The following is a 20,377-nucleotide window of genomic DNA, read 5'->3' on the forward strand; positions in this document are numbered from 1 at the left end:
TGACTTCATTATTATTTTAAGGGGTTATTATTGTCCCCAAATTTGGGAGACATATATCCTGTACGACTGGTGCATCTATATTGATTAAAATCATATGCAGCATGCCTATGTTCTGTGAGAGACTGCGGGTGCAACTGCATTGTGCTAACTATTCGCATCGCTATCCAAATAAGACGCAAATTGTAGGTAAAAAAGTCGCATGAAAAGATGCTTGGTGCTACAGAGTCACACAGAGCTCCCGCGTTGTGTGGCGTGACTTGTAGAGAATGGAGGATAGATGTATGTTGACCATACTTGCCTACTTTTGAAAATCACTTTGAGGGAGATTGCAGATGGTGCGCCATGGGGGCATGGTCTGTTCCACCCAAATGGTGTGTCTAGCTCCACCTATGGGCGTATACATTCCTATAAGCTGACCCCCTAGCTCCGACACTGACATTAATATATTTTTGCCCTGCCACATTGACATTAATAGATCCCCACACACATTATTATTATTATTATTATCCTTTATTTATATGGCGCCACAAGGGTTCCGCAGCGCCTTACATAGTACAGAAACATAGTACATAAACAGTTGAGCAGAACAAGAAAACAGTCATACAGTTTAAGACACTACAAGACAAGTACATGGTATATAAACACTGCTGCAACAGAAGCAGGATGGCAGAAGTCACGGGTTAGGTGCGTTTGAGTATACATCATTTACATGATCCCGCCACACACACACATTCACATTAATAGATCCTCTACACATTCAGATTAATAGATCCTCTACACACACACATTTACATGAATAGATTCCCACACACACACACAGTCACATACATCATACTATTATCATTTATTTATATGGCGCCACAAGTGTTACGCAGTGCCTTACAAAATATATACACAAATACATGACCAAAGACTTACAGTACAATACAATAGAATGCAGAACAAGGACACGGATAATATACATTGCTACATTAGTGACCACAACACCCACATAAGCAGCAGAGCATAAGCAACCAAGTTACTAGTGGGGAGTAAGAAGTAGATGAAAGTAAAGTAAGGAGAAGCACAAGAGGGTAGAGGGCCCTGCTCATAAGAGCTTACATTCTAAAGGGGAAGGGCAGACAAACAGGTGAGACACAGTTGGGGTAGATGGGGAGGAAGGCGCATATAATAATAATTTTATTTATATAGCGCTTTTCTCCCTTAGGACTCAAGGTCGCTTTAAAGACATCAGAAAACATGGTACATTGTACAAGGATTTGGTGTTGCAAAAATTAGAAAACCACACAGAGATAATTAAAATCAACCGAAACCTAGATAGCACAATAAGCATATTGCAGGGTTGGTGCAGACATTTTGGGAAATAACTTCCATGGGTTATATATTCCACCCACAAAGGTACCAAATGAGGCAGCCGGCTTGGGCGCAATACGTAGGATTACCCTGGGTGGAATAGGTTACACCTAGAAGAAATGACACAAAATGGTGGTTGCAGTGTCCTGACTCTAGGAGTAGGGACCCACCATGATAGTCCGGTACATGTCTTTTTCATCCCATCCACATGTGTACCAGGTGAGGCAGCCATGATGGGCGCACTACTAAGGTTGCACTGTAGGTGATGAACCATGCAAGGACCCAAGGAATATATGGGAAAAGTGACACGTGTGGCAGTATGATTTACATAGATCCATGTTTAGTACATCCTGCCCATGGAGGATGCACTTCAGTGGAGGTATAGCACACCAGTATATCATACAGTGGGGTGGAAGTACATTTTAAAACACAGGGAATAGCAAATACAGCAAACAGTGCTGCAGTGCGGCATGACATATACGGATGACTGAAACATTTGTAATATGAAATGCACTGAATGAATAGATCCACGTATTTGTACATCCTGCCCAAGAAAGAACCCAACCGAGGCAGCCATCTGTGGCGCACTGTGTAGGTTACATCTGGCAAGTATACCGTCCAGGTGGAGAAAAAAAAAATGTCAGTGCATTCCACACACACACAGTCACGTACACATCACATTAATAGATTCCCACATACACAGTCACATACACATCACATTAATAGATTCCCACATACACACAGTCATGCACACATCACATTAATAGATTTCCCCCATCCTTCCTCTCCCTCTCCTCTGACATTAATAGATTTGGCAGGAGATACAGTGAGCTCTAACACTCACAGGGTGTATGTATGAAGCTGTGGGAAGTGATAAAGTGAAGAGTAATAAACAACCAACCAATCGGCTCCCATCGGTAATTTTTCAAACACAGCCTGTAACATGACAGTTAGGAGCTTAGTGGCTGGTCGTTTATTCTTCTGCACTTTATCACTTTCCAGAGCTTCATACATCTGCCCCACGTCTCATGCAGCTCTCTCTCTGTCTTCAGTCCTTCGGCGCTGGCTCCTCCCTCCTCCATCCTCTGTTATCACTGGCTGCCCAGGGAATGCTGGGAGCATCAGTCTCTCCCAGCTGTCTGTGTGCAGAGGAAGGGGTGCCCAGGAGACCTCCGGGCCAGTATCAGCCACACTTCTGCACCCGTGGCCCATGGTGAGTACGCCACTGTGTCTTGACACAGTCAAGCTCAGGCCCCGCCCTTTTTAACTCCGGACTCACGCATGTGCAGTTCTGGATTTTTATACAGGGCTGTGGGAATGCGGGGGATTCAGCCTACTTTGCGGACTGGCGTGAGCTCCCACCTTAATTCGGGTGGCTCCCGTGAAATGCTGGAGGGTAGGCATCTCTGATGTGGACACATCTGTAGTAGTAGTGCCCCATATAACACATTATTCCACACAATAGTAGTGTTCCTTAAACATTATGTCGCCACCAGCAACTCACCTCCCTATGTCCCTCCAGCAGCTTCTCACCTCCCCCTATTTGCCATCAGCAGCCAGCATTTGTGGTTTTGAGGCCGGGACACCAGCTAATTACAGTTGGCGCACCAGCAGCCAGCAGCAGACAAGGACAGACAGCACTGGTGCAATTTGAATCTGACGGCAGTCATGAGCCAATGGGAAATCGAGGACCGGCATCCAATCAGGAGCCAATACTGCTGATTGGCTGCCAGTCCGCAAGCTCTGATTGCCTTGCAACCGGCGGCGCTGTCTCTCCATGAGTGCCTGCCAGTGCTCCAGCTGTAATCAGTTGGTGGGCTGGAACTAAATCAACGTTGCTGACACCCAGGCCCCACTCGACTGTCCTGACTGGACCGGCCCGTTGAGTGCAGGGGGAGTGGCGGGCCACAGAGGCAGCTCGGGCACCATAGCAGTCGCACCCCTTGCATTCACGGTAGTTACGCCACTGTTTGCCTGCATGTTACCAAATAGTGGGGTCCTTTTTTTAGGATCAATGAAATGGGGTTAAAGGCGAGGACAATGTAAACAAATAAAGGCTTCAGGTGTACTTCACTACTAATATCCTAATGCATGATAAAACCTGGCACAAAGTTATCAGTTATCAGTTACTTTGGTTGTTCAAGGAATTCTATAAAAACAAATCTGCAATATTATAGATTATAGGGCCTATTTATCAAGCCTTTTACACAAAATTATGCAGAAACTACAGTTTCCCCATAATTTTATGAATTGTAGCTATGTACTTATAGTACAATGCAGAATATTTCACAGAAATCTCTGTCAGAGTGCTAATTATTATCAATGGGTACTACGATCTCAACACTGTGTGCCCAACTCTAAAAAGTGAAGCTTTTCAGAGTTTGGCCCCAATAGTTTTCACCATCTGCAGATGGTGTAAACTGCTTTAAGCCTATGGAGGCTTGCAAGCAGGAGAGAGATCTTGTACATAATGCCGGGAATATAACTCTCAGCGACATTGGTTACCGTATTCACTGGATACAAAATATCTGCCTAGAAACAGTACCTTAGTAATCGCAGCAGTTCTGTGATTATTAGTACATAGGCCCATATGGATGAGAAAAACATAGCTAGAATGTCTCATCATCTATTTGTTGATCATAGATGTACTTATAATTACTTATAGAATCAGCACATAGAATCGATCGAAAATGTCCAAATCGTGTAAAAAAATTGCACCTTGTATGGGGGCCTTAAGTCACTGTTTGCATTATATTTACTATATTGTTTTTCTGTTGGTGCTGGGTGGAGTGGCTGGGATTGGTGGGGCTTCCTTTACTGCCTCCCTGCATCACTCATCATTAGTACTGTTTCTCCTACACTAAAGCTGGCCACACACTAGACCAACTTACATCCAACCAGCCAACTAGTTGATTGGTTGGAATGAAAATCTGGTAAGGTATGAAAGCAAATGACAATCAGCAATTTGCTCCCAAATGCCGGAAAATGGACAAAAACTATTGTTTGAATAAATTGTTTAGATCAAACATTTAACAAACTTGTCTAGCGACTATTTTCATCTGTTTTCTGGCATCTAGGAGCAAATTGCTGATCATCATTTACTCCCATACGTTACCAGGTTTTCATTCCAACCAATCAACTAGTTGGATGGTTGGATGAAAGTTGGTCTAGTGTGTGGTCAGCTTAAGGGCCAAATGTAATAGGGTGAGAGTTTTCTCACACTTTTTAAACTCAGCCAATGTAATAGAGTCCGAGAACAAAGCAACAGAGCAAACTCGCATGTTTTTCAGACTCAAAAAACTCTCACAATTTAAAATCTCATCCAGATGTTTTCCCATTTTGAAAATAAAACTCCACCAATGTGATAGTTTACTGCTAAACTCTCACATTTTCTAAACTCTCACCCTATTACATTTGGGGGCATATGTATCAAAGCTTGATGTGAGATAAAATTGTGAGATATATATCACCAACCAATCAGCTTCTACATTTTGCAGGCTGTGTTTAAGAAATGATATAGTTTGGAGCTGTTTGGTTGGTGATATATATTTTGCAATTTTAATTCTCATCAAGCTTTGATACATATGCCCCTTGGCCCATTATATCCTACATAAACATCACTTTTTCATCTCTCTGATTTTAGCAATAGCATTTCTGAGCAATGTTCCCACTAAGGGATCTGTAGACTGTTCGCCATCTAGTGAGAGAGGAGGTGACGTCTGCATGTGCCATCACTTGTGCTGTCACTGACCTGCTATCACCAAGCCCCTATAGCCTGATCTTGTGATCACACATTTCAGTTGCATCTCCGTTTGATTGCCTCACATTCAATGAATCAGAGCAGTATAGAGTAATTCTTTAAGGTTCTGCTTAAGGTGAACAAGTGAGGAACAAAAATAGATCAATAATACATTTTCTTTGATAAACATGAAGCAGTTTTACAGTACAGAGGTGCGATAGTTTTGCTTTGAAATGACCCTCACCGTTCTAACTGAAGATAAGAAGGTAAGTGAGCACTTGAACATAAAATACTGTAGATGCATTTATTATAGAGAATAAAGTATAAGGATGGCATAGGCTACAGATGGTCAGTACTTTTGAAACATAAGGCTCATTGTGTGTAGCATGAGACATTATGTAGCAAAACAAATGAGATTGCTAAAAATTATATATATGAAAATAATACAAATTATATACATATACAGACAAACAGGTAGATCAGTTACATTCAGATATACTAAACAAAAATCTAAAATACCCTGACTTAGTGTACCTGGCATAATAATTTCAGGGAACCCCAGCTTCCTTGCAACCACTGTAGTTCTGTCCACGAGATGCGGGTAGTCTTTCCTGATCTGAACAGAATCCCCAACCAGCATTTTCACAGTGACCCAAAGCCCTGCAAAACATGGTACAAAGTTTCATTGTTTATTGTCTCAATTAAAAATAATAATAATTCAGTCCAACTTTTATTCCCAAAACCAACTCATCATGTTGTATTATTCAGTTTCTGTTACTACTTTCTAATACCCCTTTCACATCTGGTCGCACCCGGGATTTTGTTCACTCGTCCATCCCGGGTGCAACCCAGCTGAGACCCCTTTCAGACTAGCAGCTCGACCTGGCCTATTGCTGGGTCAATGAGGTCACCGCCATCACGCGCTGAGCTGGCGCATGGAGATGAGATCATCTCCAAGCACCGGCTCTTTCTATCCTGTGAACGGGTCCCGGGGCGCATCAACCTGAGTTACCCGTTCACACTGCATCGCGAGCCGGGTTGAACCCGTGTTCAACCATGCTCATTACCAGGGTTTATATGCCAGCTTATTTAAACCTTGCCCTTTTACACTGAGCAATATCCCGGGTTGCTGAGCGGTCACGTGCAATAACCCGGGTTATTGCTTGTAGTGTGAAAGGGTATAACAGTCTTGTATTTATTCAGAAGTGGGCCTGACTCTGAGGTGGGAGTGAAGCAAAACAGACCTAGTAACTGTGCACCTGGGAAATATCATGCTGCACTGCAGGTGGGCCAGAGAGATTTTGATTTGAGAGGGGCATGGACAATATCTGCAGTGTACAAATAAAGCTGTCCAGCATTTGTGGGCTACATACAAAAGCAGCCAGTACAGTATTTACCCTGCAAGTAAAAAAATAAACAAATGTATTTGTGCCATAGTTGCCTACCTTTGGCTTCTCCTCCCCGGGAGAAGCCTTTGTAGGAGAAGCAGGTGAGCTGTGACTGGGGCAGGGCCTCAAGGTTCACGTCATTAAGCCCCACCCCCTACACGGGGACCCGCGATTACCGTGTAAATTATCCCCATTCTGCCACTTCACTAGGTAGTGGGCAGAATGCGGGAGAAGTTCCTACCCTTCCGGGGGTGCGGGGGGTTACCCGAAAAATCGGGAGCCTCCAGCGAAAACCGGGAGGGTAGGCATGTATGATTTGTGCTATACATTGCAAAATGGTTTGTCCAGGTGCACAGTTACTTGCTCTTTTTTTTGCATTGCTCCCCCCTCAGCGTCAGGCCCTGCATCTGCTAAATTATATTTGCATTTCTATATATTTGTTGCAAGCTTAATAAATTATACATTTGTTATGACTGTTCAAAGCACTTTATCATTGAAATAGCACCATTTATTACTTGGGAATGGGAGCCTTGGAGGAAAGAAATTGATTGACAGAAGAATATACTGACCAGGAAGGAGGCCTAAGATGTTGAGATGTCCGCGATGCTATACAATGTATCTCTGGCCATGTGAAATTCTAGTTATATATATATATATATATATATATATATACACAGTCAGGTGCATAAATATCGAGACATTGATAGAATTTTCATATTTTGGCCTCTATTCACCACCACAATGGCTTTGAAATGAAACAAACAAGATGTGCTTTAACTGCAGACTTTCAGATTTAATTTGAGGGTAATTACATCCAAATCAGGTGAACGGTGTAGGAATTACAACGGTTTCTATATGTGCCTCCCACTTTTTAAGGGGCCAAAAGTAATGGGACTATCAACTCAAAAGCTATTTCATGGACAGGTGTGGGCTATTCCCTCATTATTTCATTATCAATTAAGCAGGTAAAAGGTCTGGAGTTGATTCTAGGTGTGACATTTGCATTTGGAATCAGTTGCTGTCGACTCTCAATATGAGATCCAAAGAGCTGTCACTATCAGTGAAGCAAGCCATCATTAGGCTGAAAAATCAAAACAAACCCATCAGAGAGATAGCAAAAACATTAGGTGTGGCCAAATCAACTGTTTGGAACATTCTTAAAAAGAAAGAACGCACCAGAGAGCTCAGCAACACCAAAAGACCCGGAAGACCACGGAAAACAACTGTGGTGGATGACAGAAGAAATATTTCCCTGGTGAAGAAAAACCCCTTCACAACAGTTGGCCAAATCAAGAACACTCTCCAGGAGGTAGGTGTATATGTGTCAAAGTCAACAATCAAGAGAAGCATTCACAAGAGTGAATATAGAGGGTTCACCACAAGATGTAAACCATTGGTGAGCCTCAAAAACAGGAAGACCAGATTAGAGTTTGCCAAACAACATCTAAAAAAGCCATTACAGTTCTGGAACAACATCCTATGGACAGATGAGACAAAGATCAACTTGTACCAGAGTGATGGGAAGAGAAGAGTATGGAGAAGGAAAGGAACTGCTCATGATCCAAAACATACCACCTCATCAGTTAAGCATGGTGGTGGTAGTGTCATGGTGTGGGCATGTATGGCTGCCAATGGAACTGGTTCCCTTGTATTTATTGATGATGTGACTGCTGTCAAAAGCAGCAGAATGAATTCTGAAGTGTTTCGGGCAATATTATATGCTCATATTCAGTCAAATGCTTCAGAATTCATTGGACGGCGCTTCACAGTGCAGATAGACAATGACCCAAAGCATACTGAAAAGCAAACAAAGAGTTTTTTAAGGCTAAAAAGTGGAAAGTTATGCAATGGCCAAGTCAATCCCCTGACCTGAATCCGATTGAGCATGCATTTCACTTGATGAAGACAAAACTGAAGGGAAAATGCCCCAAGAACAAGCAGGATCTGAAGACATTTGCAGTAGAGGCCTGGCAGAGCATCACCAGGGATGAAACCCAGCATCTGGTGATGTCTATGTGTTCCAGACTTCAGGCTGTAATTGCCTGCAAAGGATTTGCAACAAAGTATTAAAAAGTGAAAGTTAGATTTAGGATTGTTTAGTTTGTCCCATTACTTTTGGCCCCTTAAAAAGTGGGAGGCACATATAGAAACCGTTGTAATTCCTACACTGTTCACCTGATTTGGATGTAATTACCATCAAATTAAATCTGAAAGTCTGAAGTTAAAGCACATCTTGTTTGTTTCATTGCAAAGCCATTGTGGTGGTGAATAGAGGCCAAAATATAAAAATTCTGTCAATGTCCCAATATTTATGCACCTGGCTGTATAATTTTGGTACTTCTCGTCTGTCCCTGCTTTTAGCACTATTTTCTCCACTGTTCCATGTCAGAGTATCACAAAGTTTTGCCACTTGTATTAAGGATTACACGGTTTTGTTTTTTGTTTACAATTTCCTATTTTGATTAGAGGTCATGCAGTATGGTGATTTTTTTGTAAATTCTTATGTAGCATTGTTGAATAGCTCATTGTTGTGCAAAAACTTCACCTGCCAGCTTATCTGGTGTCACACACTGCAGTAAAGTATCATACCTCCCAACATGACCCATTCCAGGAAGGACAAAGTGCTCTGCTCCTGGACTTCCCTCTTAGTTTATGATTGTCAACACCTGTATTGAACTAGTTAATTTATAAGAAAGGTGTTTCAAAACAGGTGATGGCAATTATAAATTAAGAGGGAACGGGTGTTTTTACACACTTCATAATTTTTTAGTGCCACATAAAGGTATTAATGGAGCAGTTTTCATGCAAAATTACTCTAAAGATGGCCACACACTAGACCAACTTTCATCCAACTAGTTGATTGGTGGAATGAAAATCTTGTAACGTATGGGAGTAAATGATGATCAGCAATTTGCTCCTAAATGCCAGAAAACAGATGAAAATTGTAGTCAGACAAGTTTGTTAAATGTTTGATCTAAACAATTTGTTCAAACAACAGTTTTCGTCCATTTTCCGGCGTTTGGGAGCAAATTGCTGATTGTCATTTGCTTTCATACCTTACCAGATTTTCATTCCAACCAATCAACTAGTTGACTGGTTGGATGTAAGTTGGCCTAGTGTGTGGCCAGCTTTAGCCCTTAAATTCTCATATTTTTAGAAAGCAAATCGCAGATACTTATAATGGGAAACGTGAGCTGGTCAAATTTACCAAAGTTCAATTGTAAAAAAATCCCAGGGGAAAGCCATGTAGTAATAACACCACCTGGAGATGGCGTTATTAGAGCTTTTCCCTATTACACCGACTCCTGCTCTGCTCTGATAGGCAGAGCAGAGCCAGTGCCTGTGATCAGTTATGTGTGTCTAAACAGACCACAAACTGATCACTGTAAAAAAAATAATATATATATATATATATGTATATATACAGATACCCGTGCGCTATCACTTCAAGCTGTCCTTATGTTTTAAAAAGCACCATAAAATAATCCAGCACAAACGATCCTCCACTGTGTGTTAGGACATGTGGCACTCAGATACTTTTATGTGGACCGCAGCACCTCTTTAGTTTACAAGGGATTCATAGGGTATAGACAGAGGCGCCGGGAGCAGCGCTGGGCTCGTGGGAAGGGGGCGTGACCTAATAATGTGAGGCATGATCTCACCCCTTAGAAAAAAAGAAGAAAAAAAAAAAACATTTTTGCCGCGCTGCTGCGAGCTGGGGAGGGGGCGCTGTGAGCCCCTCAGCCCGGCGCATAGCTATTGGGGGGCGCGATCAGTGTGATCACTCCCGTCACAGGCATAGGAGACTGCTGTGGCTGCTACTTAGCAGCCGCGAGCAGTCTTCCAGTGCAGCCCAGCACACAGCATGTGCTGGGTTGCTTTGTTGTATGAGAGAGGGGGGGCGGTGCCGGAGCTGGGCCCCCACCGGGCACCACCAGCAAACACGGGCCCTGGTAATTTGTACCCGCTCCCCCCCTCTCGGTGCCCCTGAGTATAGATAATCTATAGAATATAAAAGAGAAAAAAGGGGGCGCTCTATCGTGCATGAATCAGTTTAATTTAGACATACAGTAAAAAATACATCTCCAGTTACGAGTCTATTTATCTTGTTACCTGGAGATGTATGTTTTACTCTATGTCTATATTTAACTAAATCATGCACGATAGAGCGCCCCCTTTTTTCTCTTTTATACATAGATAGATAGATAGATAGATAGATAGATAGATAGATAGATAGATACAGTAGATAGATATACACACAAGTTGAGACGGCACTACAAAGATAAAAGGTTAATACTTGCCCAGGTTCCCTCCAGAGCAACCAGTACTCCAATGTATAGATGGCACTCCAGGGTCTTGTAATGCTCAATAATGGACGACAAGCTGTGTCAGAATTCAACGTATCAGTCTTGCGAAAGGTCTTGATAAAGGCTGCAAGACCGAAATGTTGAATTTTAACACAGAAAGAATGCCAGTCAACAGTGATTGTGCATCCACACTGAACGACTTTAATGAACAACTTAACGATCAATGTTATGTAATTCATTAAAAATGCACTGGCCGCTAGCGACATCGCTAGGTTTGATGTGCAGCGCATCAAACCTGGTGACCGTGGCTAGCAACCACGGAAACGTACATGCATACACACTGAGCGATGTAGGCGATATGTTGTTACGAAACAACATATCAGCCTGAAATCGCTCCAGTGTATACCCAGATCCACCTCACCTGCATCCAGAAGACCTGTGATCGGTGATCCGATGAGCTCCTCTCTGCCTCCAGTCAGCTGATCGTCGAGATCCTGCTCTTTGACCCCACCATCTGACTTGTGCATCTCAGTTTACAGCACAAGTCAGATGCCAAAGTCACAGTGCAGGAGCCTGGCAAACAGCTGAGGCACAGAGGAGTTCACCAAATTACTGGTCACTGTGCTAGAAATTGTCAGCTTAGTGCGGGAGAGAGGGGGGTCGTGGGGGGTTGGCGGCGGGGTGGAGAGGGTTGCAGTGGCAGCAGAACATGCACAAAACTACTCTTAGGGTATTTTTTGCAAAAAATACCCTGAGAGGTGTTCGGAGAGGATTCACAAGGACAGAGCTTTCTCGCAAGCACAGAACATCCGTGCAATGCATTCAAATATTTAATTGTGAAACCTGGCGAATTTATCACATCCCATCCGCATCTGAGATCTGGATTGTGATATATTATTATTACTAAATTAATTTTTACTAACATAACGTGAAAACTTGTGTTTTCACACCCTTTTCTTCTTCCTCCACTAGGGGGCACAGGAATGACACTGGGTATAGCCTGGTGAGGAGAATCTGGGCACCAAATGGTTAAATGTAAATATCCACAAGCCTATACTTCTCTCCTCTATACCCCGCCCCCAGCCAGAGACCCTCAGTTTCAGTTTGGTGCCGGGAGATTATAGTGAAGCTGCTTTAGCTGGTCCTCCGCAGTTTATTTTATTAATTTTATTTTAAATCCGTTTTTTCTGAGTGGGCAGTGTAAGGCATCCTATAGCACGCTTCCACTGCCGCACCATCGCCCCAGCGCCGGTGGCTGCAGCACTGACAACTTGGTCAGTGACTTCAGCTGCGGAATCCTACACATCCGGAGCTGAAAGCCGCAGCAGGCGCTCATCGAGGAAAACAAGGTAAGACGGATCCGCAACTGTCACCGCTGGAGCTGGAGACCTCTGTTAGTGCTGGCAGTGAGGGCTCCCGAACTAACCGCGCTCACCACTAGACCACCAGGGATTACTATATGGAACAGGGGCTGCTTCATAGCAGCAGCGACCATGTCCCCTCCCCTGATGGTTATGCCAGACAGGGGAGTCTGGCGCTTCCCTGATCGCCCCTCCCCCACCCCTGGGGCACGCTTTCCCTATGTGGCCAGTAAGGCAGATCCTCCCTTCCCTCCTCCCCCTCCTAGATGCTGAGGGGCCATTTTTGTCTGCCCCAGCATTGGAGAGAGAAGCTGGGCTCCTGTCTCCTCTAATAGCCTGCTCCCAGCAGCTGTGCTTAATTCATCGCTCCTTCCTGCTCTATAGGCTGGTTTGTTGAGTTTATTTAGCCCACATATATCTGCACATATATCTGTCTGTGAGTAAGTGTACTTTTACTTGTGTGTCTGTACCTGCTACGTACATGTAAGAAGTGCCTTAATGTCATTTCCCCACAGGATCCGGAACATGATGGCCTGTGTGTCAGTTGCTTTGGGGACTTGCAACAGGTGGTTGAGCCCATGGATTCTAGTCAAGAACCGGCTTGGGCGCCATGATTGACTCAGGTAATGTCACAGTTTGTAGACCGCATGATAGTCCCAATACTACCTGTACTTGTCGTTGTGCCACAAATTCCCACGGCTGAACCACCCTGGATGCAGACTTTTGCACTGTCAGTACAGGGTTTGGCTCAGGTGTCCACGTCCTTTCAGCAGATGCTATAAGGATAGGGCTCCTAGGTTTAGACCTGCTCCACGTGAAAGTTCCACTCTTATCTATTGGTGGTTCGGATTCAGAAATATCTTCAGATGGTGAGGCTAGTGCTTCCATTGCTTCAGATTTGGAGATGTCTTCTGTCCCCAGGGAGGCTATGTCCCCAGTAGATGTAGAGGCTCATATAAGAGCGGTGAAAGCTATTCTTCTAATGGAGTACTCGGAGCAACCTCCTAGATCCAAGGCACCTGTCTTTAAAAGACAGAAAAAGACAGTGGCGAAATTTCCGTCTTCTGCGCAGCTAGTAGAAGTTTTCAGGTTTCCAAGCGTATTGCTTCTTTTTACCCTCTCCCCCCTGTGGACAGAGCTAAGTGAGATTCTCCTTCCCCGGTGGATGCCCACATTTCTCGGCATTATTAGGTCATCCCTCCTACCTATCCCTAACACGGCATCTCTTAAAGATCAGATGGACAGGAAACTGGAGAATTTATTAAAAACTATTTATGTGTGGGGGGGAGTGCTCGCTTATGTGTGTATGATATGTGTGTGTGAGGGTCTCTGCTCATATGTGTATTATATATGTGTGTGTGGGGGAGTGCTTGCTTATATCTGTATGATATATGTGTGTAGGGGGCGTATCTCAGCCTGTGATTGTGAATTTGTACATAGTGAAGGCTCCGGTGTGTACTTACTTGTGATGGACATTCTGAACGACCACAGGGTTACTCAGAAGATGGATGGTATGGCATCTTTGTATACAAGCAGCGGTTTTCAGACGCTGCTAATGGACATCTCAGTGCAAACTCCTATGGCTGCGACATTTGCATAATACATATAGGTGACAATAAAAGTTAACGTCAAGTCAGTAATATTATTTTTTGCTTCCGGAATAGAATGGCCCCTGTATTGTATATCGGTCATTAGAATGGTTCATGTATTGTTTATCGGTCACTAGAATAGTCTCAGCATTGGTCAGATGAGGCTGGTAGGTGATGTATCCATAGCTCTTTACATAACATGCATACACACACAACGATTTTGTAAATGAACGAAAATCGTTTATTAAAATCGTTCATTTACTAAATTTAATGAACGATTTTTTTGAACTAACGATTTTTGCATATTCCCTTAATGAAAATCTTTGAGTTGGTCAGTCTGACTGAACTACAAACTACAAACGTGAATGCGCATGAACGATAATCGTTCATCATTTTAACTTCGAAAGTGAACAATTTTTTCAACGATTGAATGATAAATTATATTGTTAACGATAATCGTTCAATAAATCATTGTGTGTATGCACCTTTAGTCACAAATTGCAATAGCTATTTAAACCACACCCACATTAGACAAACCACACCTACATTCGGGAAACCACACCCACATTAGACAAATCACACACACATTAGGCAAACCACACATACAACCTTTTTTATTACACCCATTTCTCTGTTGCATGCACTGGTAGAAAAGCCATTTGTTCGTGTCTGCCCCCCAGGCTGAAAGTTGCCAGCCAGCCCCTGCTGCCAGGGCACCTAGTGATGTCATAGTGGCAGCTGATGATGTCACTATTGGAGGTGTGATGGGTATAACAAGGCAGCTGGATTTCTGAGTGGATAAAATGATTTTACGATGAAGAAGGCAGGAAATAACCATCCTAAGCACCATCAAATGACTGTAAGTATCTCTTATAGAGCCATGGACACACTGTATTACTGATGGGTAATGATAATAGGTCACTGTTATATGATTTCATATAAATTCAGGGTAGGGTTAGATACATTAGTTTTAAAAACTCCCTTTTTCTTTGTATTTATACTATTTACTATTAATATGTGTTTTTCTTAGCAGCTTTCCAGACTTTCTAATAATTATGTTAAGGTTCTGATTTTAAATTATTTAAAATAAAAGCAAAAATATTGTGAAATGCTGTTATTCAAGGGGAAGTGCATCTATATCACTGTTTGGGTTGCTTTATATTAGAGGTTTTTGCAACTATAGGGAGATTACCTTGGCATTAAAAATCCTGCATTGTTCTTATGTCTGTTTCATTATTTCACAGGTCGCTCTGCGCATCCGTCCATTTCATAGGACAGAGGTTAAGGGCAGCGCCCGATGCATTGTACACCAGCTCGGGCAGCAGGTAAGAAAATGCTAATAACATTATTTTAGTTTAAAGAACTGAATTAGTTTAACCACTTAACTGACAAATTTTTTTTCCAAAAACCGCTCCGAAATTGTCGTTTTTTTTAATGATTGAATTAGGTCAAGAACATCTTTTTAAAACTATTTCAATGCAATTTTTTTTTTTTAAACACCATATACCATAAAAATTTAAATTTTTATGGTATACTGTAGTTCTGGTCATTGACAGCTGTACCATCGATGGCCGAAAGATTCACCCATCAATAGAAACAATCGATTATTTGACATCGATTGGGGCTCCACACACACTATATATATGTGTGTATATATATATATATATATATATATATATATATATATATATATATGCGCGCAGCCGCATACACGTGTATATATACAGTCAGGTCCATAAATATTGGGACATTTACAGAATTTTCATGTTTTGGCCTCTATTCACCACCACAATGGCTTTGAAATGAAACAAACAAGATGTGCTTTAACTGCAGACTTTCAGATTTAATTTGAGGGTAATTACATCCAAATCAGGTGAACAGTGTAGAAATTACAACGGTTTCTAGATGTGCCTCCCACTTTTAAATCTGAAAGTCTGCAGTTAAAGCACATCTTGTTTGTTTCAATTCAAAGCCATTGTGGTGGTGAATAGAGGCCAAAATATGAAAATTCTGTCAAAGTCCCAATATTTATGCACCTGACTGTATCTTTCTTTAAATGTGACACACCTTAAATAATAAATAAGTGGCTGCTCCAAATAGTTATAGGGATTGGTGCCCAAAGTAAATTATGAAGAAATGAAAAAAGAAGCTCCTACTAGTGTCTAAATATTTAGATCAAACCACAAGTGAGACCAATGGTACACACTACCGTATGTTGGTTTTCTTTTTGTCTTTTCCATATATATATATAAATATGATAGAAAGAAAATGTTTTGCTTCGTGTATCAAAGGTGGAATGCTATCCACAGTAATGACCTCCTGCTCAGATAGTGCCAGGTGTTACCTCTCTGTGCACAAGAAATGAGCAAAAATCATGGACCATTGCTGGACTATGCAAATACTGGGGCTGCTACAAAATACCATTGCAGGGCTCCTAAGCTGCTCCTCCCTCTTAGTAACCAGATGAATGTGTTTGCAAGACAGGGGTGTGACCCCACAGACCAGTAGGAAGTGGTGAGCTCTCTTCTTGTGGCTTCCTATTGGTCTGCGTGGTCACACCCCGCTAGGCTGCATCGGCTATTGCTATATCCTCTGAAGATAGTGTGAGAAGATGTGTCTATGTTTATACTGCAGAGAGGCCGGACTACATCTTCCATCTCGCCCTATCTGCCCAATCCAGGGCTCTCGGTTCAGTAGGGAAAAAAGATGTCATGAACATATTTTATGGACAGTAACATATGGCAATTCCCTCCAAAAGGAGGTTATGCTGAGAACTGTAGTTCCACAATAGGTAGCAAACCACTTGAGACCCAATCCAATAAGTTATTATTATAATATGTCTCACTTACAGTTGGAAGGACCACCAAGCTTATGAGTTAAACTGTGCGCCATAGCAACCTGGGGTGCCTTGGGACACTTGCAGGGGTGCCTCAGGTTGGTGGTACAGCACCAAATCAAATTCTTTATGGTCACTGTAATGTAAATATATGCATAAACAGAAGCACAAACCTGTCCACTACTATATAACCAAACCTAAGGATGACAGGTAAGCACAATTTACTTCACTATACTACTTCACTACATTTATTTCTGAATTTCTCAATAACAAACTTTTGGCTTAGGGGTGCCGTGAAAACAGTGCTGATACTCCAGGGCGCCGTGATTCAAAAAAGTTTGGGAACCACTGAGTTAGACCATTCTGTGTCTTAAGGGCCTAAGAACCAGTGACCAGAATAGTTTATATAAATATCAGCAAAATGTTCCTGGAAACTGTACTGAAATGCTGTGCTGACAAATATGACTCTATACTCAAAGATCACGTTCCCATGTGTGACTTTGCTTTTATCCATTAATATAAACTGGACAAAAGGTCTTCTGCTCCAGCCGCCTAGAGGTACTTGTAGAGCCTGGTGACATATAGTGAACATGTCTTCTCTTTCCTTACAGACAGTACTACTGCAGGACCCTGGCGAGGATCCTGATGATGTCCTGCGTTGCTGCAGGACCAGGGAAAGGACGTTCACCTTTAATGAAGTATTTGATCAAGCAGCTACCCAGGTCATTGCAATCCTAAATTATTTACAATGAATAATACAAGTTAATAGTATATATAACACAGTACTCAGGGACATTCTATGAGAGGAGGGCTCCTGTGTGCTGTCTCTGAATGGGTCCCCTCCAAACCATTGTACGCGAGGTATAGTCTTTGGTACAGTGCCAGAGCCTATTGTGCATGGTTATATCGCTGGGAAAATGGCACCACAAGGTAGATTTCTTTTGAGGCAGCTGCACGGTGTGGGCCCCTGGATTCAGGTGCCTATGTGCACCACACACCGTACACATACATTATACAAATGGCAGCGCTGCTCATGCTGAATCTTATAAGGGAGTAAAATAGCGCATGAGAACAATTTATTATCATATGTGACTGTAGCATCAGCCAGTAATGCTTGTACAGCTGTCATTTCTCCTTATTCAGTATAGGGCATACTTTTACATTTTTAATGCATGATTGCTTATGTAGCATCAACAAATGTGTCTCATTTTAGGAGCATGTTTATCAGTCCACAATGAAGAACCTAGTGGATGATATCATTTCAGGGTACAATGCTGCTATATTTGCGTATGGCCCAACAGGTAATATGAATGGTATTATTAATACATAAGTCTAATTGTTTATACTGTATGTGTAAAAGTAGTGAGCTGGTGAAATGAGTGGTGGTAAAACACGTGGACCATCTGTACTGTTAGTAATTATGAGCTAGTAGTTTCCTTACGGGCTGTGCAATTATCCAGGTGGTTCCAGAAAGTGGTCTGAATCAGGCCCTGAATCCTCAGTCTAGTGATGACAGATGCAGGATAATAGATGAACATTTAAATTGAAAACATCCAATAAGGGCACAAGTCATAGTTCTTAAGGATAACGCTTCTATTTGAGGCATGGTAATAGCATGATAATGGTGATAAGTGTGGTAGTTTGAAGGTGAATCTCATTTACCAAAAAATTGTTATAGATTTGGTCTATAGTCTATAGCTGTACTGGTAAAATTGTGTCACAATGTTGTTTTGTGTTTAATAAAAAGATCCTAAATGTTCATATATTAGATTTTTATATAGCATCTTAAATTATGTTTACATTTTAATGGTTACATTATCACCTTGTGATAGGCTGTGGTTACCACTGCTTCTTACACTCGGTGCACCCATCACCAAATGTGGAGGCAGCATTTTATGGGCAGAACAAATATACAATAGTGCACAGTCTACCCATTCACTAACAAGTGGTGACTTCCCTGAGAGAGTGACCTGATGAGCAGCATCCTGATGAATATTGGTTTAGTCACATGATGTTTGTCAGTGTTCATTACTGACATGCAGGGCAGTAGCTAGGGTAGTGTGGCTGGTGCCATCGCAGAGGGCACCACAGGTCAGGGGGCCTGTCAAATTTCTGTTTATTATCATTCTCACTTATAGCTTCCTCTTATTTCATCCCTAGCATCTCCTGGCCTCCCCTATCTCTTCACTGGCCCCTCCCCATGAGGCAATTCCCCTTTTTTGGGTGCATCATGTCCCTTTGAAAAATGAGTGGGGCGGCAATGCTCTTTCTGGCACAGGGCACCTAAAAGTGTAACTACGGCTCTGCTGACATGACACATTGTATAATTACATATCTGCCGTTCTTTCTTGTAACGTCAGTGAGTGTATGCCTAATACCTTTATATTTATCACAGGCACCGGGAAGACCTTTACTATGATGGGCAATGGCCATGAGCCCGGAGTGATATTTCGCACTTTGAAAGATCTATATAAGACCATCGGGGTGCAGAGAGGGCAGAATAAATTCTCAGTGTCATTGTCCTATTCTGAGGTAAATATGAGGAATATGTGCGTATTCTATGTGTCTTATTTAGAGGTGGATGGAGCTCTGGGGGTTTGCATAAGATACACATTTACATACTGCACATGTACGGGCAGCGGCGAGCTTACATAGGCCAAGTAAAATGCAGTACAATTAGACATGACGCAAAGGCAGATTTTGGGTTATGTGTCTATTGCCGGTGTTGGAGGGCCGGATGCAATTACACAGAGTGATGATAACTGTTAGCAGCGCTGTCCTCTGATTGGCTGATTGTTTATCTACCCCATCAGCTGATAGTAGTAGATACATTAGAATCCCGGCTATGTTATATGGAGTCACTGCAATATATTCACATTACTTAATTGATACCACTAGCCTAGGACTACTGCAGGACACAATCTTATTTCAGTTTTGAATGAGGTAACTACAGATGTTTGTATTACTATTATTATTATTATATCATCCTTTATTTATATGGAGCCACAAGGGTTCTGCAGCGCCTAACAAAGTATATTAACAATTGAACAGACAGGAAAACAGTGACTTACAGTACAAGACAATGCAGGACAAATACATTGTATATAAATGTTACTGCAACAGTGGTCATAACACTGAAATAAGTAGCACGCTGCAGAAATCAAGGGTTAGGTGCTGTAAATAATAGTAAGGGAAGGAAAAGCGCATGGGGAAGAGGGCCCAGCTCATGGAAGCTTACATTCTAAATGGTAGGGGAAGACAGACAGCGGTGACACAGATGGTATAGACAGCGAGCATGGGACAGAGTGTTAGGATGAGAGATGGAAGGCTTTGATGAAGATGTGCCTCTTGAGAGCCAGTTTGAAGTTTTGTAGGGAGGTGGAGAGTCTGACAAGGAGAGGTAGAGAATTCCAGAGGTAGGGAGCAACATGTGCAAAATCTTGGAGGCAGTCATGGGAAGAAGTAATCAGTTGGTAGGAGAAGCAGCATTCATTAGTGGAGCAAAAAGGGCAGATGGGATTGTGAAGGGAAATGAGGTCAGAGATGTAACTGGGAGAGGATTGGGTGATAACTTTGTGAGTGAGTGTGAGGAGCTTGAATTGGGTTCTGAAAGGGAAGGGCTTGTAGGAGAGGGGAGGTAGATGTAGTACATTTGGAGAGAAAGATGAGCCGGCAGCAGCATTGAGGGCAAACTGTAGAGGAGAGAGACAGTAGTCAGGGAGGCCAGATAGAAGGAGGTTACAGTAGTCCAATCTGGAGATGACCAGTGAGTGGTTGAGGGTCTTAGTAGCATCCAGGGATATT

At 42.4% G+C, this 20,377-nt stretch overlaps 1 protein-coding gene across 1 annotated transcript in view; it reads right to left on the reverse strand.

The window, feature by feature from the left end:
* Positions 1–20,377, reverse strand: part of DOCK2 (dedicator of cytokinesis 2) — a 966,148-nt gene that overhangs the window by 753,501 nt on the left and 192,270 nt on the right. The window contains exon 13 of the mRNA XM_088465050.1: positions 5,627–5,752. Coding sequence (XP_088321176.1) covers positions 5,627–5,752 — 126 coding nt within the window. The remainder of the gene's footprint in view (positions 1–5,626; positions 5,753–20,377) is intronic.

This window comes from Taudactylus pleione, unplaced genomic scaffold, assembly GCF_031769625.1.
Source record: "Taudactylus pleione unplaced genomic scaffold, aTauple2 ptg001827l, whole genome shotgun sequence".
Classification (NCBI taxonomy): Eukaryota; Metazoa; Chordata; class Amphibia; order Anura; family Myobatrachidae; genus Taudactylus; species Taudactylus pleione.